The 26,012-nt window shown below is 46.4% G+C and overlaps 3 protein-coding genes across 10 annotated transcripts in view; 1 reads left to right on the top strand and 2 right to left on the bottom strand.

Moving 5' to 3' along the window:
• Positions 1-17,099, bottom strand: part of LOC120895943 (tyrosine-protein phosphatase corkscrew) — a 35,106-nt gene extending 18,007 nt beyond the window's left edge. For 2 of the 4 annotated variants that reach the window (XM_040299691.1, XM_040299694.1), the window contains exon 1: positions 437-1,677. In XM_040299691.1, the coding sequence (XP_040155625.1) occupies positions 437-978 (542 nt within the window). In that variant the 5' untranslated portion in view covers positions 979-1,677. Of the gene's footprint in view, positions 1-436; positions 1,678-10,850; positions 10,981-11,086; positions 11,275-16,266 lie in introns of those variants that run through there. The other 2 variants (XM_040299690.1, XM_040299693.1) reach the window with 2 other exon arrangements.
• Positions 17,100-17,348: 249 nt separating this feature from the next.
• On the top strand, positions 17,349-17,876 carry LOC120895945. Its single transcript, XM_040299700.1, has 2 exons — positions 17,349-17,473; positions 17,545-17,876. The coding sequence occupies exon 2, from the start codon at positions 17,570-17,572 to the stop codon at positions 17,792-17,794; it is 225 nt and encodes a 74-aa protein (XP_040155634.1). The 5' UTR covers positions 17,349-17,473; positions 17,545-17,569; the 3' UTR covers positions 17,795-17,876.
• A 1,595-nt stretch (positions 17,877-19,471) lies between these two features.
• LOC120895944 (cdc42 homolog) lies at positions 19,472-25,663 on the bottom strand. Of its 5 annotated transcripts, XM_040299696.1 has the most exons (6): positions 25,563-25,663; positions 25,253-25,447; positions 21,639-21,928; positions 21,439-21,548; positions 21,151-21,348; positions 19,472-21,058 (listed from the first exon to the last, which is right to left on the bottom strand). In XM_040299696.1, the coding sequence occupies exons 3-6, from the start codon at positions 21,814-21,816 to the stop codon at positions 20,969-20,971; spliced, it is 576 nt and encodes a 191-aa protein (XP_040155630.1). In that variant the 5' UTR covers positions 21,817-21,928; positions 25,253-25,447; positions 25,563-25,663; the 3' UTR covers positions 19,472-20,968. The 5 variants fall into 5 exon arrangements, with proteins under 5 accessions (XP_040155630.1, XP_040155629.1, XP_040155632.1 ...); XM_040299695.1 differs by lacking the exon at positions 25,563-25,663 and having other exon boundaries at positions 25,253-25,556; XM_040299698.1 differs by lacking the exons at positions 25,253-25,447; positions 25,563-25,663 and adding an exon at positions 25,008-25,028.
• Between the last annotated feature and the right edge of the window lie 349 nt (positions 25,664-26,012).

Below are 26,012 nucleotides of genomic sequence, written 5' to 3'. Positions count from 1 at the left end.
CCAAGGCTCGATGGCCACCGCTCAAACAACGGGGTCGAGGATAGAGATGGCGATCCCCGCAAAACACGACGGACGGACGATCAAACCAAAGAAAAACAAATCCAAACCCCTATTAGCATCCCCTCGACCAGTGTTATGGCGCGTTTTAAGCGGCTTTATGCGACTGACCGAACGCTAAACTAGATTCCTGTGGCTAAAGGGAAGGGAGATCTCGTCCTCGGGCTACTTCTCGGGCCAGACGGCTGTCTTGTGGCTGGACACGCTGGATCGATTAATACACAAATTGGTTAATTGGGGTTTGCGGCTAAGTAAGTAGCACGTGGCCATCCGGAGCAACCATTATCATACAACCACACATACAAACAGATACACATATACTTTGGTCTCACTTAAAGTCTACACCCCCTCCCGGGTGTCCCAACCCTTGCATACTAACGGATAGAACAGCAGTGCGCTCCGGAGTTCCGCTATCGCGGTCGAGATGATGATTTGTGCGACCGGCACTGCTAGCAGCGCCGTATCGAGGGTGGTCGGAGGTAGCCGGATGGTGGCCGTGGCCGTGACTGTCCCACTGCCACTGTCGACCTCCTCCGAAGCCGGCGTCGTCAGGGCAGAATCGTGCTCCAGTGGGTCCTCCTCGAGCCGTTCCCGCTGCTTCTGCTGCTGCTGATGCTGCTCCTGGCGCTGCTGCATCTGGGCCTGCAGCTCGTCCTCCTGGTCGATCTCCTCCAGGATGCCGCTGTCCGCGGACGAGATGCTGGAGAACCGGCGACGCAAACATTTGCGCCCATTGCGCGTAAACTTGCCCAACCCGGGGCCCTTCTGGGAGTGGGGTAGATTTTCCTGGTACTGTTGTTGCTGCTGCTGCTGCTGTTGCTGTTGCTGGCGGATCACTTCCGTCGGTGTGGATGATCGGCGCTTGAGGTAGTCGACCGTACCGATCGTGTTGGTCAGTTTAAGCACGTACTTTTTCAACATTGTGTTTTTCTTTTATTCACTTCTTGTTGTGTGTTAAAAGGTTTCGATTTTTTTTCGCTGTTCACTCAAACGCTGTCAATAGTAATACTTTAGTCTTCTCCTGGTACAACTGTCAGCCGTAGCCTGTCAAACAGCCAGTGGAAAGAACACTATTTCTTGATCACTGACTGGGCGGCGGCTGCTGCGGCACACTTCGCCACATCGGCTTCCTGCTGGGCGGGCTGCTTCGGAAGCAGGAACTCGACGATGTGCTCAAAGAAGAATCCTCCACTCATTGTCACACACACGCGGGGTACAGGACGACACTCTAGCACTTGTGTGGTAAATGATCAACACGTTTAAGTTTTAAGCTTTCTTGATTCGATTTTTACAAAGGGAAGCGTGTTTTCTTGCGTCTTTTTGAAGAACTGAACACACCAAAGGGGCCTGTCGTACCAAGCGTGTTTGCCACTAAATCCGTGCACGATGCGCTCAAACAGTTGCCTTGACAGTGTTTCCCTTTTTAAACGTTTATTAAGACCGAGTCACAAAAAAAATTGTCAAATTGATCAAAACTTTTAGTTTGCTTCTCTTTGGATGCTGCTGCTTTTTGCTTCGAATTGACTGCGAACTGTCGCCTCGTCTTCGAGAGATGCGCTGCTAACAACTGCTGCTGCTGCTGCTGCTGCTTGCTGAACTTGATCCGCCGCACTAAACCGATCGCGGTCGATCGCTTGTCATTTTAATATGAGCTCAGGCTCGGCATCGGCTGCTTGTCTCGGCCCGCATTGGTGTGTTGGTGCGAGCGGCCGATCCATCGACCACGATAGGCACATACAGCGACCACATAGCAGCAGCCCGCAGCAAGCTCTCGCGACAGATCGCGACGTAACGCCGCCGTCGTTACTCCAGCACCGCGTAAAACCCTTCTTCTCGGCTGCCCGATGACTTCGTGTCGCGTTCACACGTTCGCGCTGGAGCAGCAAACCCAACGCTTTCGGTACAGGTGTGTGCTGGGGCGTTGTGCACACACACACATACACACAGGTATGCAAAATGCGTAAAAAGCAACCGCTTCGCGCAATGCGTACCGGCTCTGTCCTGCGGGGCCCGGTTGCTTTGCGTCGTGGCGCATTAGAATTTGGATGGCGCGTTCGTTCGCGCACATTTTAAGCTGTTTTTGTCAATGGTCGGGCTGGAACCGTGAAATGTGTCGTTCCCCAAAGCAGCAAAAGTTTCATCTCTTCGTTCGTACGGGATTCGTCGGGGACGGTGGAAGACACACGCACACACACACATGTGTTTGCCGGAGCGATTTACAATTTGCGAATGTAATTTGAACGTTTGCTGGAGACGATGATGCACAAACTCGCCCTCGAAAAAAGTGGTTAGGGGACACGGGGAAGGCCTGGAAAGAAATGTCGCCTTGTTCGGTAGTGTTGTACGCCTTTTCTTCTTCTTTTCACTCGACAGCGTACAAAAATGATTGTACAACTTGAATGTAAGTAAAAATAACCTTCGGCAAATGTGTGTGACCGGTCCATTACCGGGCCAGGACGACTGTGGTGTACAGCTGTCGCCAAGGGGCACGCCTGTTACGGTCAATTCGCACATGTCAAAGTCACCCGCTTTTCACCTCCAGCGGGGAGAGAGCTTTACAACAAAGCACAATCACCCACCAGTCACACACCTACAACACACTACGGTGGGAGCTTTCTTTATCATTTTAATAGAAAAAAAGCGTTTAATAACTAATTTGTCATGTTGGAGGAAACATCAACGGCACCGTCCTTGAACTTGCCAGTTTGGAGTATATCGGTGTTCGGTTGCGTTAGAATTAGAAACGTTCAACTCATCCCCATTCATCAACCATCCAATCAACATCATCTCGTGGGAGCTTCCCCAACAAACCAATGTAATGCGTTATAGAGTGATGTTACCAGTGCAAAGTGCTGCCGCTTTGCTCAACAATTTACCAAAATTTTTGTCAGTTGTTCATGCTGTGCTACTATTATTTACACTTTTTGTACTCTTGGCAATACTTTATCGGAGCATTTTATTGTGCTGGAATTCTGCCACAACGCACACAACCATTATGACACGACCGTGAGGTGATAATGAAACTGTTTGTCCACTTTTGGGTGTGCGACCACCATTTGTGCGCAGCTTTTATTGTGCCAAAATTGTGTTCCTATCGATTGATCTTCTGTCCTCTTCCGCCCTCGTGTTCTTTGTTGTCTATGGGCGAGAATACACACACACGCTACATGCGACTACCCCCAAGCATAAGCATGAATGTAATCAAGCCCATAATTAGCGTGGATGGAAAAATCGATCAAATTGTTGCAAATAAATACATCAAACATCGTTCGCCAACGGGGTTTGCAACTGCAATTTCTTGGCACACAGAAATGCCAGGACACTTTGGTGGTGCGCACAGCTGGATGTTATTCGCACGTGTCGGGGTAACGTGCGATCGCTGTGCTCTCCCCGTCGGTACAAATCGCGAGACACACCAAGCAGCGCGAGTTCCTTCCCCAAGTTTTTTTGTGTTTTTATTATATTGGTCGGGGAGCAGCGCGCAGTACCGGAACATTCATTCTGCCATTGCCCACGGAGGAAGGCAAAACTCATTAACGGACACTCAAAAGCTCAAAGCATCGTTTAGGCATTTGAGACAAGCTAAGTCTTGTTAGCCGATGACATATTCCCTGCTGCTGCTGCTGCATCTGACGACCCCTTTTACACTGCCACTCATTACGCTAGATTATACACCTTCCTGCGGTTCCATTAAATGGCAATATAATTCTAACACACACACACAAACATACACACATTGTATTGGGCTGCAGCGGTGCAAGTCATTTCCTCGCAACCAAACACAATGTCCACAACCAGGCGAGTGATTTACGGTTCGAGCTTTGAGGCGTTCTAAACTAATTCGTTCTTAGACGGCTAATAGAATGGAGCGATAGGGACGGACTCAAGAAGGAGATGGGCGGACGCGCTCCGGAAAGCAATAGGCAAATATACATTGGAGCTTCGAGCGCGCGTGTGTCACATTTATTGGCACATGCATTCTGTTGCGGCCAAATCGTCAACCTTTCGCCCGCCACCACAACAACTGGCGGCGGAGGGGCGTAAAGAAACAGCTAATCATCTGGTGGGCTAAACAACTGCTAGAGGAATTTAGAACAAGATTCAACTTAAAAGCTGTAGCAGTTCCGGTTGCCGGTGTTGTTTACGGAACCCAGTACACACGCCCGGATTGTTTACGCACCTCCCTCGTGAAACTAACGCTTAGTTATTACCAGACTTTCGTTCCCTCGTATTAAAAACTATGCCGAAAGGGAACAACAAACACTGGCTGCACTAATGCTCCACCAGCTTTGCTTTGATCGTGACATTGTGGAAGAAAATGACACCGTTTTCGCCCCCGCTTTTGCTGGAGAAGCGTAGAAAGCAGAACAAAAATAATAAAACAAAATCTGCAGAGAGCAAACAAACAAAGGGGCCAGACCAGAACATGGTCCAAAAATGAAGCCCGTGAAGGTGGTCGCGAATCGTGTGGTTTCGTCGCCGTAACGCCAACGCCACCTTGTGGGACCACAGCGTTCTCATCCATCCATCTGCCGCCTTTCCAGCGTTATGACTAATGGGCCACGCCACGCTGCTGCGAAGAACTGCGCAAAACCGAACGACAGCCGTTGTGAAAAAGTGTAATACATTAACTTGGTACTCGGTACTGGACAATTGCGTAGAACACAATTTGGGATTCATTTCTGTATGTACAATGTACAAAGCCAACTTGAATGACATTGACGTAAAGCTGCTCTGTAGTTGCAGCTACAGATATGTGAACGTGTTAACAAATTCTAATTATTCTAGCTAAATGTTACTTTTCCCAAAATTCTGGGATTTCCCTTTTACTCACACACGCACACACACCCTCGATCTTTATCTGCAATGAGGACATCCTGATTCTACTGGCACCGCACCACCGTGCGACGGAACACGTACGGGCAATTCCGACCAGCAGGACGCGTTCGTGTTTCCGTACACCCCCAAGGTCAACAAAGCGTACAAAAAGACGTGATCGTGCGATACCTTCTTGCCGCTGTGTGAGCTAGCGGTAAACGCCACGGATGCGCACACGGCGCGATAGGATCGCCGACGTGAAGAGTTCGTTTTAGAATCGGTTGCTGGCGCGAGCCGGGTCGTGCGGCTAGCATTAACTGCACACTTTACTCCCGTGCTCAAGGTTTCTGTGGCGCGAACCTTTCGCACACACTTCCCGCCATACTGACGTTCGCTCACGTTCGACTTCCTGTGGTTGGGAAGAGATCCCGCGAAACTCCAGACCAGCCCCGGCGCTGGATGATCGAATGGCGCGCGTGTTTTGTATGCAGCACACGCCACTTGCAAGCTGATTGACCTCACACACACACACCTGCGTCATCGGAACAGGCGGGGGAGGAGGTTTGCTGAAGAACAACCGTAGAACACGGCAGTCGTTTGGGCAATGCACGTACGCCAAAAAGTGATTGAAATTCTGGAGATATTTAATGTACAACTACACCAGAAGGACGTGAGGGAGATGTGTAAATATGGGCACAGCAAGACATAATTGCTGATGTTCTCCGGTAGGCTAATTACAAGCTTTTAAAGATAATTTTTACATTGCATCGCTGTAAACATCGTAAAATACGCTGTAAAATACAATAAAATATCCCGCCAGAACGTCACTTTTGCACTTGCGCCTCGAATGTAACAACAGAATGATCGTCGAGAATAGCTGCCACGTTGAAATGCAGTTGATATTTATGTGTTTATTTAAATTGCAAACAATAAAACCTATGCAAATCTACTTCGTGTTACTAAGGCCCGACGACTTGTCCGTGATCATAGCGTTAGAAGACAATTTGTCTATTTCCGTACATCTTGCCGATTCGCAACGCTGTTTGATGCTCAGTGTGTGTTAAGATTTTGTACTGTATTAGAATGTGTTTAAGATTGCTCTTCCTACAACACGCGTCTAACTACATTAGAAAGCTTGATCGAGGGGTGTAGTAATTGCCCTTTCTCATCATACGTGAACGATTGCGTTCACTTTGCCAGAACTTCCTTCTTAGCGAGCGTGACTGGCTTGCACATCGGCCAGATGCACCTGGCTCTTTGGAAAAAAAAGCCTTGAAATGCCTTTTTCTGCTTACTGCTCCCATAAAAACTATCGCTCATGAGATGAACACCCAACGAACTGGTCTACACCATCAAGCAAGAAATGAAAGCTTCGACTGTATCAGCTCCTTTCACCGTACAAGATGAACGATCAAGCCCGTAACTGATGATATACTAACTGAAGTTCTACCAGCAGCCACTCACTTCATCATGGCGCCCGTTTTACAAGGAAGGAAGTGACTACTTTGCGATAATAATCCTCTCGCTGTCACCAACAGCCAGCCATGCCCGGCCTCATCTGCGGCGTAACTTCCGTAATATTGATCATCATTGTTCTCTGGCTGTGCTCCCCGCGCATTTCGGATGATCAGTGCAATCTTCCGCGATACCAGGGACGGTGGTGGTACTGAGCACCAAGCGAGTATTTATTCACCGCCACTGGCAAAATGTCACTTTCGTTTAACACGCCAGTGCGGGTGGTGTGCGCTACGAGTTGCGCACCAGTAATTGTGAAGTCTACTAAGCGTAGCCAGCGAAGCCGCAGGATGAATGCAAAGTGTCCAATTTTATTGTTCATTTTTTCTGGTTTTGCTCAACCTTCTGACGGGTTGGCATCGTGGGTTTGGGGAGCGGGGTGTGTGTGGAAGTATGCAAATGCACAGCTCTACACGTTTGTAGCTGTATTCAACAGAGTTCAGTGAAATAACCGTTGATATTCTAAACACCATTCTACCTTCGTGCGAGATACCTCGCGCCGAGTCTTCGAGTCGCTGCTGCAGTGTGAGAAGAGAGAGAGAGAGATAGAGAGAGTTGCAGTAGCAGTCACTGCACTGCGTGAGTTTTGCGCATCTCCATAAATCGAATATGTATACCCGCACGTACACAGCCCTAACGAAACGGGGACCCTCGCAGGAGGTTGCCGGTAAAGATTCATCAAAATGAAGCCCGGATTCATAAAAATGAAGGAATTTGTATGCCCGGATGAGCGCAGACTGCCATTATTCTATGACGTCATTGGTACGAAGGTGCTTCCTACCAAATGAAGGTACAAAAAGGGTTATTCATTCATTACCCGCCCCTGGTTGCCAATAACGTTCAATGCAACGGTCAACATCCGACGGAGGGCTACTGTGACTCGTAAAGGATGTTTTACGCCTGCAGCCTAACCGAACAAGCTAACGGGCGAATGTGGGAGTTGTCTGGATTTGGAATTTGGTTGTTGTAATGTTAACGTTTAGAGAAGTATTGTGCTTTTTATGAATTAATTAATTAATTAACTGTAGTGCAAATATGGTTCCACTTTATCGTTTGCGTTATTAATATAACCATTTCTGAATCAATAGAATCTACGTACTCTACAGTCAATCTAACGCTAATCACGGTGACCGTAATCTAAAAAAAAACATACATATCATAGAGTAGGAATTAAGAGTTTAACCTTAAGCATCGATTGCGCAACTGCTGAATCATTCCACCTCAAAACGACGGTCTATTGAAATCCAAGTCTCCCGCACAAATCTCACCCTAAACATAAACTGGTTCCGTGAGGGTTGCAACGAAATTTATGTAAATCATCGAAACCGGTCGAAACCGACTTTGACTGCATTATTTTCAGCATCTCGTAAAGTTCAATGTCGATTATTGAAGAAGCTCGATCGTTCCCAATCTGTGTTTGGCGACAGTCGGTCTACTATTGGCAATAGACGAACTGGTACCATGTCACGTGAATCTGCCACACGCTGACTAATCTAACCTTGCCGTGCGCGGAGTATGCCCATTTCCTAGATTCGCTAGTAGTTACTGACCTTCTGAAAAACGTGTATAATATAAAACATAACACCCCAACATGACACCGCAAAAATCTTGTTTTCAATTCAGTCGAGCCTCAGGCACGCTCTTTCATTTACATTTTATGTAGGACGGTATTTAAAAGATCTCATTTTATGTGTTGAAAGAACTACTGTATTGTTTTGTTCAGCCAATGGGATGATGACACGAGAAAGAGATAGTCATAGTAAATTGTTTGCCAACCATCGAACGATAAAAGTGATGTAGAAACTGCTATAGACACATACCACATCAATGTGTCTGTTTGTATACAGACTGTGTAAACAGTGTAGAGATATTTAGAACTAATACGAGCTTTGGGCGAGCTGTAAGATCTACACAACAATTAAATCTTCCACTCTAATAATTATCATGTATATCAACACAATCATGAATGGTTTTTTCCTTTTCCGGTGTCAATACAATAAAGATGACTAAAATAGATTTTTTGTTATTGTTAATAGGATAATGAAGGTGTTTAAATTTCCTCGGCACTACCTGCTCGACGTATCTTCAAGCTGCTGTGTTTTTTTTATCAATTATTATAACAATCGATAACTTAGATATTCAGGCCTTTTTCCAGCCAGCGAGCTGAAATTTCAGACTGTCAGTGTCAGTTTGACTATTACAGTCCGCCATATTGGATTTCAGCATTAGTGTACAAACAAAGATACATTTTAAAATTGTGTTCTTTTCTATTGTTCTGTTTGAAATCCGTTACAGTACTTAAGTACGTTTTAAAATAACGATTCATACATGTTTTAACCTTTCTTGACAAAATATGTATGCTTCAAGATACAAATTCAATCCTTCATGGGTTGAACCTGATCGAGCCTGCGACAATTCGGCGTTTGTTTACATATTTTCAGGCTGAACTAATCTAAGCTGCAATTCTGAGGCTAGTTTTGCATGTGGTTTTGTATGGAGTGTTGACAAGATTTCAGCCGCCAACTGTCAAATTCCATATAAAACAACTGGCTGGTATCGCAAAAGCCCTCATTAACTTAGTTTACATCCTTTGCTCTTAACAAATGCCCCCAATGTACATAAGTCACTGTTTTCTGAAGAAGTTAATCAAACTAGCTCTGCTAAGCAATTAAATATGGAGCACCCATGGATACGCAACTTGTTTAGCGTTCAACCTTTACCTGACAAGCAATACCTTTTGTCCATGTCTAATAATATCCATGTTCAATAGTAAACACTGCCTTTCATTTATGTTTGAGAACAACTTTAAGCCTAGCATCTAATTGGTTCGCTTTCACGTGAGTCCCAGCGTAGGAAAGCTATTTTGATGAATTAGCAGCTCTGCCTATTTCATGTGGAACTTCCTGATAGACGAGATACGATAATTTGTGAATATTACCACCATACCATAAGACCGACATTGGCGAAAACAATCCTCGTCTAATTTTGGATGTCTGCAATTTTGCTATCGATCTATGTCACATACTTTCTTCATTTTGGAGACGCGGTAGCGATATATACTGACTTTATACCGATTGTTTAAACTTTAGACCATTAATTGAACTGCGTCCGGCCGTATTAGGAGCCAATAGCATGTACCATCTCTAGCACACATAAAATGTTATTTCAACTACATCAATTGTGTGTGTGTTGTAATGTCTGAACTACCTTAAACATTTACCAATGGATTTACAAACGTTCTTGGGCGCCTCCATTACAGGGTTTTCAATGATATTATTGACGTGTTCAGCGAGTTGTTGATTCGTTCGGGCATATAATTGACACTTTCAGCGAGATATTGAATTGTTCGGAAGCAGGCGTTGACAAGTTCGGCGATACTATAGAGCTGTCACTTTCGTACTCCTTGGACTGCAGCTTGGATCATTCTCATCAGAAGGTAAACAAACGGTTTTCGTAAAAATATGTTTGTTTTAACTAATTCATGAATTAAACAGCTTGGGGAATGATTATTAGCTACTTTTAGGGCTTTTATGAATGAAAAATTGAACCCTGCGGCACAGTGTGTAAACAAAACAAATGACAACACTACAGAATTGCTGAACTTGTCAACGCCTGCTTACGAACAATTCTATATCTCGCTGAAAGTGTCAATTATATGCCCGAACGAATCAACAACTCGCTGAACATGTCTATAATATCATTGAAAACCCTGTAAGAATGTTTCGATGATACAATACTATTCAGTTTTTAACCACAATAAACTGAATAGACTTATCCATTGAGAGTTTATTCCGATATAAATTTGAGTTCGCTCCGGACCGCTTAACTGAGAATTGCTGATTATATTATGCTCTTTATTAAACTGCTTTTTTGTATCATATAATTACTTTTTATTGTATATTTTATATTTCTAAAGCAGATTTTATTTATTTTAAGCAATATGGCCTTTTTGGGCCGTTCCTCCTGAATAAAAAAATCCTTTTTATGCTGGTTTGCAAACGTTTCGTTTAATTGCACAATACTTGCCCGGCTTTGTTGAGACTCGTTGCTGATTTGTGTAAATATGTGTAAGTGCAGCATTTTTCGTTTTTTTCGTACTATTTAATTGTGTCAACAATCATCCTCTACTTGGGTTGCTAAAATCGTTCAGAATTTAATTGGTTTCATAGATTCTCTCATGGTCCACCAAAACGGATAAGAAATGCATTTTCTAAACGATACAACACTTAGTTGTAATGCTATATATATGATACATCTTTTTCTACAGTTTTTATATCGAAGTAAAGTATTAATAAATGAGATAATTGAAATACACTATACCTAGTAGTAACTGTTTTCTTCTCTATGATATGTTGTAAACCTTGTCTAAAAGCCATTACAGTCCTGTTTGATCACATACATTGGCCCTCAATATTTGTACTATCAAACTTAACCGTAATCTACGAAAACCCCGCTCTTACCGTTCGGTGGTAGGTTCGGCACAGATCAATGGCTGCTTCAGTTCAATGATTTGTCCATTTTTCTCCTTCAACTGATCACCATTTTCCATGTAATACTGAACAAGCTCGGAAAGGGTGGCAAACTTTTCACCTAAAACGAAGAAACGTGTATCATTTGATTAGGGTTTGTTTTTTTTTTTATTCCTGCAGTTGTTCCACCGACCGAGGGTGCTTGCTCTGCAGCAAGCCGTACTTACCACCGTAGAGATCGAAAAAATCACCATTGTTCTGGATCTTTATGTGGGTCACCTCTTGACCGCGCCGCACCGACAGTGTGAATGCTCCCGGGCTGGAGGAGGAATAGCGCGCAAGAAACGAACCGTCGAAGCCCCGCTCCAGCAGCATTGTTTCCGCTTCCACACCGGACACGGACCGATGAAACCATCTGCAAGTAAGCGAGAAAAATGCCAAAAATGAACGTTAAAGAGTGCCTTAGACGTTTCGATCACATTAGAAAAGGAAAGAAATACACATTTTGGTTATTAATATATATTCATTTATTCCCTCAAAAGCTCCTCTTTGGGAATCTCTTTCTCGTTTGGGAACTAAGCGTTGTTTCACTTCTAGATAGGTTCATTTACAAACACAAATGAAAACGTTTCCATCGTCGCTTTTGGTACATAAAATGGAAGAATGTTCTAGCTTGCAATTAATGAGCCGTTTATTCACCACACCCTGAGCTCAACGAAACAAAGGTGTGCGGTTGCCTTATGCACCTTAGTTCCGAAAATGCTTCCAATAAGTTTGAAATGTGATTGAAGTATAGTACACACAGTTTAGCATCCAACCCCATCTTCAGTGCTCGCAACGGAACGGAACAAACTATAGAGCTACACACCCATCCATCCCCGCCGCCATCGCCAACGAAATCAGCTGAATGGGCCACGTGCCAACGATTTGAACGGCGGGTTCGCTTTCCGCCGCATCGACAATTACCGCGCCGTATAATGAGCGCTGGCTGGGCCGTGCGATGATGAGCTTTGCAGGTGATCAATCCATCCGCATCGTGCAATAGAATGCAATTTTGAACGCTTGCCAAACATGTTGACCCAACACGCCGGCGAAAGCCTCCCCCCCCCGCCCCAAATCTCGGGCTCATCTTTCGTCGATTCGTCCAAACGCTGTCGCAAAGGCGGAAAGGTCAATCATCGGAGATATCGCGTGATTCATTCGCATCGACACCCTGTTGCACACGTGGCTCCTCCATGTCGCTCTCTCGCTCTCGGTCTCTCTGTCAGTGCTTAATTTAGGTTAGCACAGCTGCTAATGCACATTGCAGAACCTCTCTTTGTCAGTTCGTCCCTCTCGGGTGGGAGATAACCGCGAGTTTAATCGAGTACTACGGATGTTGGTTGGCAATCGAGCGACGGGCCAGATGTAGGTACACACAATCATGCAAACGGCGACGGTACGTCTGTGAGGGCTTCTCGTTACTTTCTGCCATCACTAACACAGCTAATGTAATCGCTTTTTTATAGCTTTATATAAATTGAACAAGACGGTGGCCTAAAAGTGTACATTCCCACCATGATTGTAGCCATTCCAGCACTAACAATGAAAGCAAAAAATATATTACAACCATTGCTTGAGCTGGTTAGTTTGCCTTCCCGGCGGTGGTTGGGATTTATGATCATTATTGCCGTGCAATTGTTGTCGCTTTTGTACCGCGGCTATCGATCGCGGCTGCCCGCGTGTTCCGCGTGGCGAAAAGAAACGGATCGAGCCCCTTCTTTTACACTCACCTTCAAAACACCTGTCCCCAAGAGCATCGTTGAGTGTGAATTCTTCACTTGCTCAACGGCAGAAACAAGCCGCAGCATTGTTTGTGTGAGTCTCCGGTTTGTTTGCGCTTTACGTTTGCGCCAGTGCTGCGATGACATAATTAAGCAGTTTGCACCGAGGGCGTATGGTACACGATAGAGGCTGTGGTACCTTCTTCAGCACCTTCATCGCTCGGTATGCGTGAGCGTGGTAAGGGAAGAAGACCCCGTCCCCCCCATTTGCTGTTACGGCTCAGCCTCGGCAACAGCGCGTAAGAGCAATGATGAGGTTTTGCGCGTCCATGCGCGCGACCGCGCAAAAAGGTAGTGTGTGAGAGCGTTCAGAGACGTACTGTCGCCGTGCGGATGACTGTGCGTTCTGCGCGGGCAGCAAGGGCCACCACATTACATTGCCTGCGGTACTTAACCAATACATGCATGCACGTGCTTGTCTTATCATCGAGCGCATCATTAAATGTCTAAACGAGGTTGAACACTCGTTCACACGTTTTTGAACGACGCTTAACTAGGAGTGTGTTTCTTTAATAGCTAGAACATAGTTCCCTCTTCAATTTCTTCAATCAGCAAGTGAAGAGTGGGCAATTTTGAATGAATTCTGCAAAAAATCAATCACATTTTTCGATCTCAAAACGATCTCAAAGTAATTGTAGCCTGATCCCATAACATATAAATATGAACAGCTTCAAATTCATAGCCCACATTTCCCCAATGCAATAGGAGGTTAGTTTAATTGTGGCAACATATTTTTCAATCTCGCCTCACTGCCTTATCCTGCACCGCCGTACCCCGCCGCGCCCCATACAACCGAAGCATAACAGCCGAAAGAAACTTCTCCTATCAAAAGATCACGGTATTTATGAGCATTACGCACATTAAGCGCGATTAAGTCATTAAATTTTATTTCGCTCCGTCGTACTGTTCCCAAACCGAGTTCCCGGGGACTGTACCATAACACACCGCCGCGTATGGCACCGCTCCGGAACGATGCGTTGAGAAAGATAGAGAAAGAGAGAGAGAGGGAAGCGAAAAGGACGAATATTCTTAATTTTCAAGCCGTCCGCCTCTGCCTAGACGCAACAGTGTGTCACAGTAGGCTGAACCGTTTAATTATTCATCGCCGCCGTCGCCCCCCACCACCCTTGCTGCTGTTCCTTCATCTCCCTTAAGGTCCGTCTGTTGCTGGCTGGCTGGAAAACCGGAACATCGGAAAACAATATATGGGAAAATTATACACATTATCATCATAAATTGTGCCATTGTAGGAGACCGTGAACTTACGAAAGGAAGAAAAGGGGGCCTCCTTCGCCTCGCTACAACGGTTTCCCCCTCTCAACGGTGAAAGGGTGGGAAACGGGGGTGGTGTTCATCAGTGGATTTTAAAGGGATTTATTTTCAGGAGGAGGGCGGAAGGCACTGAAGGGGTAAAGTGTCAAGAGTGCGAACGAATTTGACAAGCTTTCTTAAGCAAAGCCGTTAACCCATGGAGAGCAAGAAATGTTTTAGTCAAGGGAAAGAAAATGAAAGAGGCTGAACCATGTTTATGCGAATCTTTAATGTCTACGCAATAGTAGCAAAATGGAAAAAAAGTTATCAGTAAGTTAATGTTGTTACCCGTTTCGTATACATTTTCCACGTTGAATCATTGCTTATGAATGAATGAATTAATTATGTTGAATTAATTAATTATGTTTAACATAATAGAAAAAAACTGATGATTTCGTTTAATTTATAAAGAAATTCATGAAGGAAATATTTCCCACCGTGTTAACAATATTTTACTATAAATGTATGTGAAAGCCTCATTTGTTCTACTTATTCTTTCACACCGTCAAATTAATCGATGAACGATGTCAATGTCCATAATGCTTGCCATGAGAAACAACAGCAAAAGGTTGAAACATTTCGCGACATGTGCATCAAAGGGTTAACACCATGCCAAAGACTCTCACAGTCGCGGCTCACACACTCGCACAGCAAGTGGCCCCCGTTGGACGTCGCGCTTTGGGGTCGAGAAACAAGGGCAGGAGATTCCCTGCCCCCGGCGCGCATTGACGGCGCTGGAAACAGCTGGCCAGTAACGTGCAACAACCCGGCCATTTAATGCACTTTATGACCCGTTTTCATTCAATTGACCCCTATGGCCAGTTTTATCCCCGACGACAACGATGACGACGACGACGACGTCTCTTGCCGTCTAATTTTGCTAACCAATTGATGCTGCACGGGACACGGAAGGTTTCGGGGTTGGCGAATGGAAAGGCACTCGCTTACAATGTAAGCCAACGCTATGGGTGGTGTGAAAATTGTGGCGCTTAATTGAGTGACCACATTTCGTTTTTATTGCTAGCCTTCATTTGCTGTCAACCAGATCCGGATATGCGGCTCGTCATTAAGTGGACGAAAAGCTTGCAAAGTGGTAGAGAAAATATGAAGGGATGTTGTGTGTTGGCCCTTCCGTCCCCGTAAAAAAGAAGCAACTGCTTACAGCGGCTCAAGGACGAACGCCCGATGGTTCCTTTGTCCAGCTGCAGCGCTGCCCGAAAACAACCACCCCAAAACTTTGCATCATAGGAAGCTGTGTGCCGAGCTGTTGCTTTTCGTGTGCCTGCAAGTGTGAGCGTGTGTGTGTGTTAGAAAACGGTACCCGCGGCGGGATGCAGCAGCCTGCTTTTGGAGCAACCGTGCGGCTCTGTTCCATGGTCACAGAATGGTCGACGGTGGGAACAAACCCCCGGGAACGAGCCATTACATGAATCCATTGTAAACACACGAAACGGGGATGGTGTTCAGCAGGGGCTCGGCATTGTGAAGAACGGGGGGGTTGAAGCGGAACCGGGATTGAGAACGGGTCCGAAATGCATAATGAAATTGCGCTCTCATACTTTCTCTTCCCACTTCTCGACACACTCACACACTCTTTCTCTCTCTCTCTCTCTCGCTCTTTCTCGCCTGCATCCACATCAGGCCTGTATAGCTTACTCATTCTAGCACTCCCTCTCAGCTGTTTATTTCTGGGTGTAGTAAAGGAACGGCGGTTCATCCTTCCTAGGAGCAGGGAATGGGAAGGGCTACTGCACCGTTGTGACAAACGTTGTGTGTGTGTGTGTGACAGGGTGTGAAAACGAAAGAGTGCACCGCGGACGGTGAAGGTGAACGACATACACCAGAGAATGGCCAGGGATCAACCCGTCCGCCCCAGCACGCCCAGCACGATGGTTTGAAATGTACTGACATACACACACACACACACATACCGAGGAGGTTCGAGAGGGTTCATATTATCAAGCGCTCCACTCTGCATTACATCCCCGCCACCCTGTATTTCTCCCTCCCTCTTCGCTGGCCCGACCTGATGATAAGGGGCTTGGCGGCTTTGAAAAAGCGTTTGGTTTGGGCCCGTCTTCTTTTTTGTGTGGTGGTTGCTTTACCCCCCCCCCCCTCCCTTCCTTGATGCCACCTACTCTACACACACACCTCCACGGCCTACCTGGGTGATGGGTAGCTGGGCCGATTGGGCCGAGCGATTGGGTTAACGGCATGATTAACAGAATTTTAGGGGGGTGGGGGGAGGGAGTGAGGTTGGGTTGGTAACGTACCTTCGGGATGATAATGCCGCCATCGATGAGCTCTCTGGGTAGGGGACACACGAGCAGTATATGCCAACTCTATTCTCTATTTACAACAGACACACACACTCACACACTCACACGACACTGGTTTTGTGCAGAAGGCTGTGCCAAAATCACGGGCAGGATCACGCACCAGCACATACGACGAACGCACGATTACAACACTACCAGCCCCACCCCCTCCCACAAACGCACACACTCACACACGCTCACTCGGGCACGCTGGGCCACTTTTGGCCACACTGCACTCCACAACCTTACGGCCCCTTCGCACTCCCTTCCTCGCTTCCCCACCCACTAGCACGCACACACACACACACGCGATTCTGCACAAACGAATCACGCTTGGGCAGCAGCAGCAGCACCTGGGTAGCAGCTCCCCGAGCACGAAACACTAGAACGATTTCGCGACCTACGGCCGTGCGAATTCCAACGCCCTTCCAACACACTCGCGCGCACACACACACACACACAGAGGATGTGTGTGTGTGTGAGGGGGGAATATGGAACAAGCACTCCGCGAGGTTCCCGGAGGATGGACACGACGAACGCACGAACGAACGCACGCACGGACGCACTGGGGGCTCACTGGACTGGCGCACACACCACACACACGCACGCACAACGGCGGGGGGAGGTGGGGAAAACGGCTTGATTCGCGATCTTTCTCACCACAATTGTGCTGGGTTGCACACCGTATTTTGCTCCTTCGGCCCCAGCGCAGCAGTAGCAGCAGCCGTGGAGGATAGAAGAAAAGAAAAGCGTACACACACACCACTCGTTTTTTCTTCCGTTTTTGTGGCCGTCAGGTTTTGTGTGTCGCACCGAGGTGTGTACAGGCGTCGGTGGCCAGCACAGTGACACAATTGACAGCGCACACTTTTGGGAAGAAACGATTCGGGGAAAACCGGAAGAAAAACTAGCGGAAAATCATTGGTTGATGAAGGAATGTAATTTAAAATTCACCTTTTAAATGGCACGTACAAACAGCAACGTTTCGTTCCTAAAATAGTTCGTCCTCCCTTTATGGGACAGTCAAGATGCATACACACTTTATAGCACGGTGGCAGTCTGCCATTTTGAATCAGCTGTTCAGCGGGCCGAAAATGTCACGTTGACAGCGAAAAACACGCAAAACACATACCAGCTATCAAAACACTGACCTTTTCTGCGGGTAAAAACGGTGCTAAAATTGTGAAATACCATTGCTTAATGCGTCGGAAATCGTTTCTTTTCTCTTCCCAGAGCAAGACCGCACAGCCAGCGCGAAATGAAGCGACAGTCGAGAAATGTGCTGCTCGATCGGCTGCACCGGGGCGTCGTGTACACCTGCATGGGCCTGACGATGTACGGCACCTACATGCTCGGGGTACGCGTCTACCGGTACTTCACCGTGATCAAGCCAGCCCGGCAGGCGGAAGAGCTGAAAATGCTGGAAGCTGGAGCGGCGAAGCAAGCGCCCTCGTTGGACACGGCCCCAACGCTCACCTCGTAGGCCAAACCTCGCTACGTGTACGATAGGAAACTAGAGTTTAGAGCATACTGTTTGTCCAGCAATAAATTATGTAATTATTCAATCTTGCGTTTCGGATTCCAATAGCATTCATCGAATGCAAACTATTTTTAAAAGGCGTACATTATCACCGAAATTTACGTGCATAAAGCAACAAGGTTAGATATTTGCTGGAACTACGTTTAGAAATAAATTCCCACAGAAATACGAAGAAACATGTTCAGCTGTATAAAAATGTTTTTTTTTTTTTATTTTAATATTTATTATCCGTTAAATATAATTATTCCTTCTTTCTCGAAACATGCTTTGTTATTAACATAATGCGTTTGCGTTTCCTTTTTATTATGTCGGTTTAAATAAGGGAAAGAACTGTGTAGAAGCCCCTGATCCGGTATCAGCAGATTAGAATTGGTAGAGACGCATGTGAAATCATGTTGCTTGCAGTCAAACGGTATTGCAAATGGTTTAATACCAAACCCAAATACTACTCTATCGAAGAACGCAACGATTGCCGTCCGAAAAGGTATTATTGCCGGTTGTTGAACGGCTCGGGGAACAATCTACGAGCGTCCCACAGCGCATTCCCTCTAACTGTGCGCAATGATGATGATGATGACGATGATGTTTACAACAAATAACGAAAACTTGCAATACACTCTTCAAATACGCACATCTTCTAATGCGCAGATATGCAAAAAAAAAACTAACAAACGTTAAACGAAACGTTTGTCCAGTCGCTTGTGTTTGTCGTGCGCAGTGACAATTTATTCCAATTTTTCTTCCTGGGTAAAATGCAACCCACAAAATAAACCAATACACATACACGGAACTGGTTGATTTTGCTTCGAACCCAAACACGATCAGTACTGCTCCTCTGCAACTCAATCAATCCTCAAAACAAACTCGCACGAGTTACTTTCATTTCCTAGCCGTTGGCATTTCTTCTTAGGAAATTGGCCTACGCAGGGTGTGTGTGCGTGCCTCTTTATGTATTTCTCTGATTGTATCCCTTCCATTATGTCCTTAATTAGTATGCAACACCCTTTACAGCAATGCGAATGCGTTTACTCTGCTATACGCAGTAGCACACCAGAGCGAAGCTAATCTCCATCCTTCACTTGCCACCCGCTGACGGCAGTTGGCCACCGACTAAATAAATACCCTTTCCAATCGAACGAAACAAACCAAATTCAAATAAACGTTACTAGCGCCCGACACATGCCGGGTGAAACGAAATAGTCTCTAAATCGTTAGTTGCAAAACGGCAAACATTCTAGCTTCAATTCACCATAGCTCAAATCTGTGCTTTCCCTCTGCTCTATCTTACACACACACACTGTCGCGGGCGGGATTAAACCATGATAGACGTTATACTGGGTTGAATCATAAACGTTACTGGGTTCCATATCCCGAGGCGTTTAATGTGTGCCAATGCATCGTAACATCGAACCTGTTAGGTATGAAGTGGCGGAAAGTGGATCCGAAAAAAAAAAAACACATCCACTTTGCTGTGGTTCATCATACCCCTTTTTTCTGTTCTTTTAACAACTGTTCAACTGATCTCTACCGGGTACACCACAGAGCGTGTACCAAGTTACTGTCGGTATGGTGCTGAGCAAACCCAACAAAAGGGTCTCTCTTTGTCCCCATTTCTCTTCCTCTCTTGGTTGAATCTCCTTTCATCGGTACACTAATAACTTTCGTAACATTATGTTGTAAAAAAGCTGTCTGTATAAACTGTGTAAGTTTAGAGGAAAGTGTCGGTGTGTTCGCACTCATCTCTGGTTGCATCGACCGTTTTTGTTTCTGTCGTGGTATGGTTTTCTTAATATTGCGATCTCTCTCCCCATGGTGCGGAGTCCCTGTTTGGAATACATCACGCACCAAAAGCCGGACAGGAATGAGCGTAAGCCGGTCCAGTCTTCCTAAAAAAACCGCTTGATCAGGCGCTCAACACTTTATCGAGCAGCTATGGAACTGGGGAGGAGGATGAGGAAGGAAGGAAGGAAGGGAGTGCTTTGTTTCTTCCTGCTTTACTATTCTCTTCAGTTAGTTTTGTTAGTTTGCTCGTTTCTTTGCACCGTCAGTATTTGTGTTCAGTATTTAAACTTAGTATTTAATGCGCTTTTTTATACTTCGCTTGCTATGTATATATATATTTTTTTACTGTTTTCTTTCTTTGTCTTTCCCTCCCTATCGTATAGGTAATGTTGGCCTTTTTTATCAATCTCAAACTTAGCTAAAGCTTGCCCCGCACGTTATACACACTGCACACAGTTTCAGCCCTCGTATGTGTGTGCTTTTGCATTTGTTTTTTTTTTTGTTTTGTTTTAGTGACAAAAGGAAGGAAACCCAGCACAACAAGGTTTCTGTACTGTTTTGCTCCACCTTCACTTCTAGTTGTTCTTCCACCTTATTTAGCAAAATTTATCATTAGTTGTGTGTGTGTGTGTGTTGCTCCGGAGAGCTTGTTGTTCTTTGCGCAAATCGCGTTTTATAGGGATTTGTTTTTAATGCGCTGATTTCTACTTGTTTTCCTTCCTGTTTGTTAGCATCTATCTTTCATTTCTGTTGAGGTTGTGTTTTCTGCATATTTGTTTACACTGCTACGCTTACAACAATTACTGTTGTAACGAGGCGAGGGGGGAAGGGATTAGGACCCAAGGGATTACCCAGCAGCGACGGAGACGATTATGTTCCCCCGTTTTTTCCAGGGTGCCTCTGTATCAAACGCGGCACACACGGGCGGCAGGCTTATCAGAGGGGAAAGATAGTAAAAGAAACGAAATAGGGCAAAACACACTGACACGCACACACGCACGCACGCACGTATTGGCTAGGTTTAGTGGTGGTGCGATGCCGTTCTCTTTCTCCATCGTCGCTAAAAAATTCAAAATGACTGCAAAATCCTGACGACCGTGGCGCAACACGCGGCAGCGGCGAAAGGACAAAAGTGAATAAAACCGAAAGTTAAGAAGAACATAATTAGAAAGGATCCAATGATTATGACGAGGACAATGATGAGAGGAAGCTATGTTTTACTGTGTGGGCCGACCCACACAACTAACCTCTCTCTCTCTTTCTCCCTTCCACGTGCTAAATAATTTTTGTTGCTCCACCAAAAACGGGTAATGGGTTGGTAGTTGTTGTTGTTTTTTACAAAAATCGGCACTTCCTCTTTTTCGTCGGCTCTGGGGGTTCCAGCGCCGCCAGGATTGCTTCGTCGAACACGTTCTTCAGCCCTTTCTGCAAACGGTAACAGGAAAAAGCGTTAGTTTGTTCTTTAACTATTCAACAATGAGGTAAGCAAGAATCTCCCATATCAAGCATATCTTTACCTGGGTCAACGCCGAACACTCGACATACTTCACCGCCTTCAGTTCCTTCGCCAGCTTCTCACCCTGCTCGAGGGTGATGGGTTTTTGTTTGTTCTTAGCCAGCTTCTCCAGTGTGCTGTTTTCGTCGCGCAGATCGATCTGCGTGCCCACCAGCAGGAACGGCGTTTTCTGGCAATGGTGCGTTATTTCTGGTACCCACTGCAAGCGTTCCATTACAAACGAAAACCGAAACGATCATTACTGAATTGCATATTCGCCGCCACACAATCAAACTCTCTCTAAGCTTACCTTTTCTTTAACGTTTTCGAACGAACTGGGACTCACGACGGAAAAGCACACTAAAAATACATCGGTCTGTGGATACGACAGTGGTCGTAGTCGATCGTAATCTTCCTGGCCTGCAGAGAAGGCAAAGAGAAATTGGTTGAAAAAAGCGCACATTGGTGTAGCAAATCCCGGCAGGATTCGACCAGCGCCCCAACACTTACCAGCTGTGTCAAACAAACCGAGCGTGTAGGGTTCGCCACCGATCATGACCGTGACGGCGTAGTTGTCGAACACGGTCGGTACGTACTCGGATGGAAATTTGTTGGTCGTGTAGGAAATGAGCAGGCAGGTCTTACCGACCGCACCGTCACCAACGACCACGCACTTTATTGTTTGCATTCTGCTGCTGCTGCTGCTGTTGCTACTACTGCTGCAACCCTCGGCCTGTGGGGTTTGTGCTTACGCTTTGCTTGGTATGGTGGCTGTGGACGTGCGTCCCGGGTTGATTCTTCTGTGGGCGAAAATATGCAAAATAGATTTCAGTTTTTTGTTATCCATCTCTGCGATACACCGCTGATCGGTTACGAGTGATCGGTCAGAAGTGATGTGTGTGCTTTTCTGCTGAAGTCTGATCAATACTTCAGACAAGAGATGCTCAATCAAACGTTTGTGGGTGAGAATACAACAAAAAAAACCCAATCTTTTGTATAAAGAGACGCATGACGTAATGCTGCAAGTATGTCGCCGATTGGTTTACAGCGGAAAAGGGGGTTACAGGCACGAGGCTCTATCGACAGTGGTTAGTATTGCAAGCAAATGTTGATATTTCACATAAATCCGTATCACTAAACAAACTAGCGCAAAGGGTAAGAAATGGGAACACATTTTGTACCAGCAATAATGGAGCAGCTACTGATTGTTGTAATTGAAGCAACTTAGTACGGCTCGACGGAAATGTATGTATGGTCCCTCCCCCCCCCCCCCCCCCCTTCTGCTCTATTCATCCAAGTGTGCTGGGTGGCACGCACAAACGCGCGAATTGCACCACCAGCCCTCGATGGCCACGATGCAGCATGACTACTGCGATGCGGCTACACGCATTTGACTCGCTTTGCTGCATACAAACGATCTGATCGGAAGCGATAATTGATTTTCTGCTGTTTGCAGTTTGCTAAGGAGGAAGGGCGTACACTACAAACGCTGCCATAAGTGTGAGTTTTCTCGTCGCGAAAGGTTCCGAGCATTCTCATATGTTTCATTCTTATCCCACAAAAACTGCACCGCGAAAGAAGTTGTGCGCGCGTGACTCATGCAAATGATAAAATTGTCTGCCTTATCTCTCTCTCTCTCGGTTGATAGCCATTATCACTGTTCATACAATTCGCTTCATTGACGCACTCGAGTAGACCCGCCGGTAAAGTGGGGGAAGGTGGAGATGGACGGGGGTCTACTGTTGGCAAGTTTAGTAACGTTCTCCGCCAACAAAAACGGCCATTGCAGTCGCAGATGAATGTTCTGGGCGGATATGCCACGCAGCCGTTAGGTTCCTCCATCCCGATCCGATGCTTGCTTCTTCTCTCAGCAAAACCCCATTTGGGGGCAAACCGCGTCTGGGCCAATTTTCTGGTGCGTACACATGGATCATCTTCTCCTTCTTTCCCCCCTCTAAAACCGACCCATCGGCCGCTGTTCGAGCAAAATGTTATCTTTAGCGCACTGAATGAGAACGCAACCGGTTATCTGAGCATGATAACGCGAACGTGGCCAGGGAGAGGGGGCGCTGTTGCTGCTGAAACCGTGAATGCGAAGGTGGGTACGCAAAATGAGGGTACATCATAACGGTGAACGGTGGCGCGTTGGTTGGGGGGAGGCGGCTGTTGCTGGGAGATCTGTATGCGAGCATACAATAGCCGTTTGGCGGGAGAGATGATGATTCTGCCATGCCAATGCCGTTTGGCGGAAATCGGGTCGTTCTGATATGGCTCTTTTCGCTCTTGTTTCGCACGTTAAAACAGGCACAGCTGGTAAACACGGGGATGATGTTGGCTGATTCGATCTTTATCGGCAATACATACAGCCGGGCCGGTCGAATTGGTGGTGTATAATGCGAATATGGGATCCGGCTGCTTCGCGCGGACGTGTTTAACGATGAGACGCAATTTTCATGACTGCCGTCAGCTGGTTTAGGCCTTTTCCCCCGGTTACATAAGCGACGCTACGGGGCTGATTCTGATAACAGCGAATTATTGTACGTTTGAGCGTTTTTCCAGTCGCAGGAGGCCGTGCCCTGTGCGCTTGGCACACGGCCAGCTGGTTGCCTGGTAGCGTGTGCCATTGCACTCAACACAGTTTCTATACACAAATGTGACGACAGATGGTGCGTTGCAGCGCACTGCACGCTTCATTTAGCAAAAGAAAGCATTCCACTGCAACTGCATGTCCTAATGCAGACGCCAGACACACACACACATGATCGCTGATTCTTCATCGAACCCGTCGGGGGAAAATGGCAGCACGGAACAAACTAAAAAAAAACAACAACACAAAAATCACCCAACAGATCACCCGTCGCCGTCGTCATACGTTCATACTGGAGAAGATCTTAGGTTGGGCCGCATTTTCGAAGCAGAAACCCATCTTTAGCTTTCGCCCACTGGCCGTACGGGACAAGCACAGGGCGGAGCGCAGTGGTGGAGGAGGAAAAAGCGCAGCGACGGGGCACGGGGCGTGAGAACACAACGGACAACGAATAATAAATTCATCACATTCCAGAAACGCCATTTTTACTCGCCCCCTCTCGCTCTGGCCGTGCGGACAGTGCGTGTGCATAGCGTGGTAGTGGTGGCTCTCTTTCTACCGCACGCTCAACACTTTCCGAACGAACTGTTTTTTTTCTTCTTCTATTTCGTTCACTTTCTCGCTCGCTTGCTGTTTCGCTCGCACTGCCACGAATCGCTATGGTACACGCATACACGCACACACATGCACACACACTTCGCAGGCACAGTTAGCCGCACCAACACACTTTACCGGCTGCTGGTACCCCTTGTGTCACGAACGAGAATGAGCAGCAGCACTCTCTCGTCGCTGCGGCCAAATTTTTCGTCCCGACGGGGCGAGACGACACCACACCGCCGCGATTACCCCTCGCCCGCTCATTAGGAACCAGACACATCCGCCGCCGCCGACCCGGCAACACACACGGCCACGTCCGGAGCACGGCGGATGAATATTTTTCACCTAATTAGCGTGTGCCGATTGCGATTTTTCGAATCAACAGCAGCGCCCAAACACACTTGGGTGTTTCTTTGCCAACACACATACACACATGGACACATTAATGCACACAAAAAAACACACACACATACACAACTCACAAGTCACACGGGGAGTGTGAAAAGAAGAAGCTGGCCCTCCGTTCGTGGGGAACCCGGGGGAATAAGCTCGGTCCGGAACTGACTCCAGTATATTTGCAGAGAGCACCTTATTCCCGACTTTTCTGAAAGAATAAACTGCTTCCTATGACGCAGAGCCACACTCCCCCTCGCACGGTCGAGAAAAAAGGGGCACAAACACGCACACACACTCACTTCACGGCAGCCGCTTTCCACTCTCTCCTCTCACCCAGTTGCGACGACGACGACGGCCCAAAAGTTGATGATGAGTCAAGCTGCTGCCTGCATTCATCACTTCACGCTAGCGACGGCACACACTCATGTCAAAAGATACGGGAGCCCCCTTCCCTTGTGCACGTAAACCACTCCAAACCCGATAACCGAACCAATGTGCGACACACTTTACCGTCAATTTTTCCACTAAATCGCACTGAATTTACCTTGTTATTTTGCTGTGTTGCTGCTGCTGGTGCTGCTGTGGACCCGCCTCCCTTCAAACTCACACTTTATGACAACGGCACACCAGCACGACTGCTGCAGCCAGGAAGAGGTAGCAGAGAAAGAAGCAGCGGATAAAGGGCACTTCGCTCGCAATACGCACTTAGGGCGACGGGCGAATGATGGTTCCACTTTTACTAGAGGGACCAAAAAACGTGTTTTACTTTCTTAAATGACCACTGGGCAGGGAAATGAAGATAAATGCGTTGCGATTACGGCTAGATATTCATAGCCAAACTCTGCTCAATTTACCTGGTACGACCGTGGCGAGAAAAAATGTTTAGCGTATACGCTGTCAAACTTCGGCCACCTTCGGAAACGTCGCAGAAACGTCAGCCGCGCGCCGAAGCGATCTAAACGCGAATGTCATTAGACGGGTTTGAAATTCAAAGCTTATACCGTTGGGCAGGGAAACCGTTGGTAGAGATTAGACTGGCAATTTGAGATTTTTTATCCAGAACTCTGAGCGTCAAGAAATGGGTGACTTTTGTAAAATATTATTAAAAGAGATACAAGTAAAGATCACCTCTCTATGGATTTAAGAATGATTTGGTTAAGGCACTGTATCAAATGAGTTTACTTAGTGTTCTTCCTTGAATCTATTTTGATTGAATGTTTCCAAATATGTAGCGCCGGATAAGTAAGTAGGTAAGTTTCCCAATTATGTATTTAATTTCTTTCAAATACAAATACAAAGATGCA

This window comes from Anopheles arabiensis, chromosome 2 (genome assembly GCF_016920715.1).
Source record: "Anopheles arabiensis isolate DONGOLA chromosome 2, AaraD3, whole genome shotgun sequence".
NCBI classification, from domain to species: domain Eukaryota; kingdom Metazoa; phylum Arthropoda; class Insecta; order Diptera; family Culicidae; genus Anopheles; species Anopheles arabiensis.
Note: the sequence above shows the minus strand (reverse complement) of the source record. Positions and strands in the feature narration are given on the sequence as shown.

Excerpts from the sequence above, each read along its gene's own strand:
- LOC120895945 (XM_040299700.1), top strand. The coding sequence starts at position 17,570 with ATGAAGCGACAGTCGAGAAATGTGCTGCTCGATCGGCTGCACCGGGGC.
- LOC120895944 (XM_040299696.1), bottom strand. The coding sequence starts at position 21,816 with ATGCAAACAATAAAGTGCGTGGTCGTTGGTGACGGTGCGGTCGGTAAG. Across the intron at positions 21,349-21,438 it reads TCGAAAACGTTAAAGAAAAG|TGGGTACCAGAAATAACGCA; the intron begins GTAAGCTTAGAG and ends GAACGCTTGCAG. Across the intron at positions 21,059-21,150 it reads AGTGTTCGGCGTTGACCCAG|AAAGGGCTGAAGAACGTGTT; the intron begins GTAAAGATATGC and ends TACCGTTTGCAG.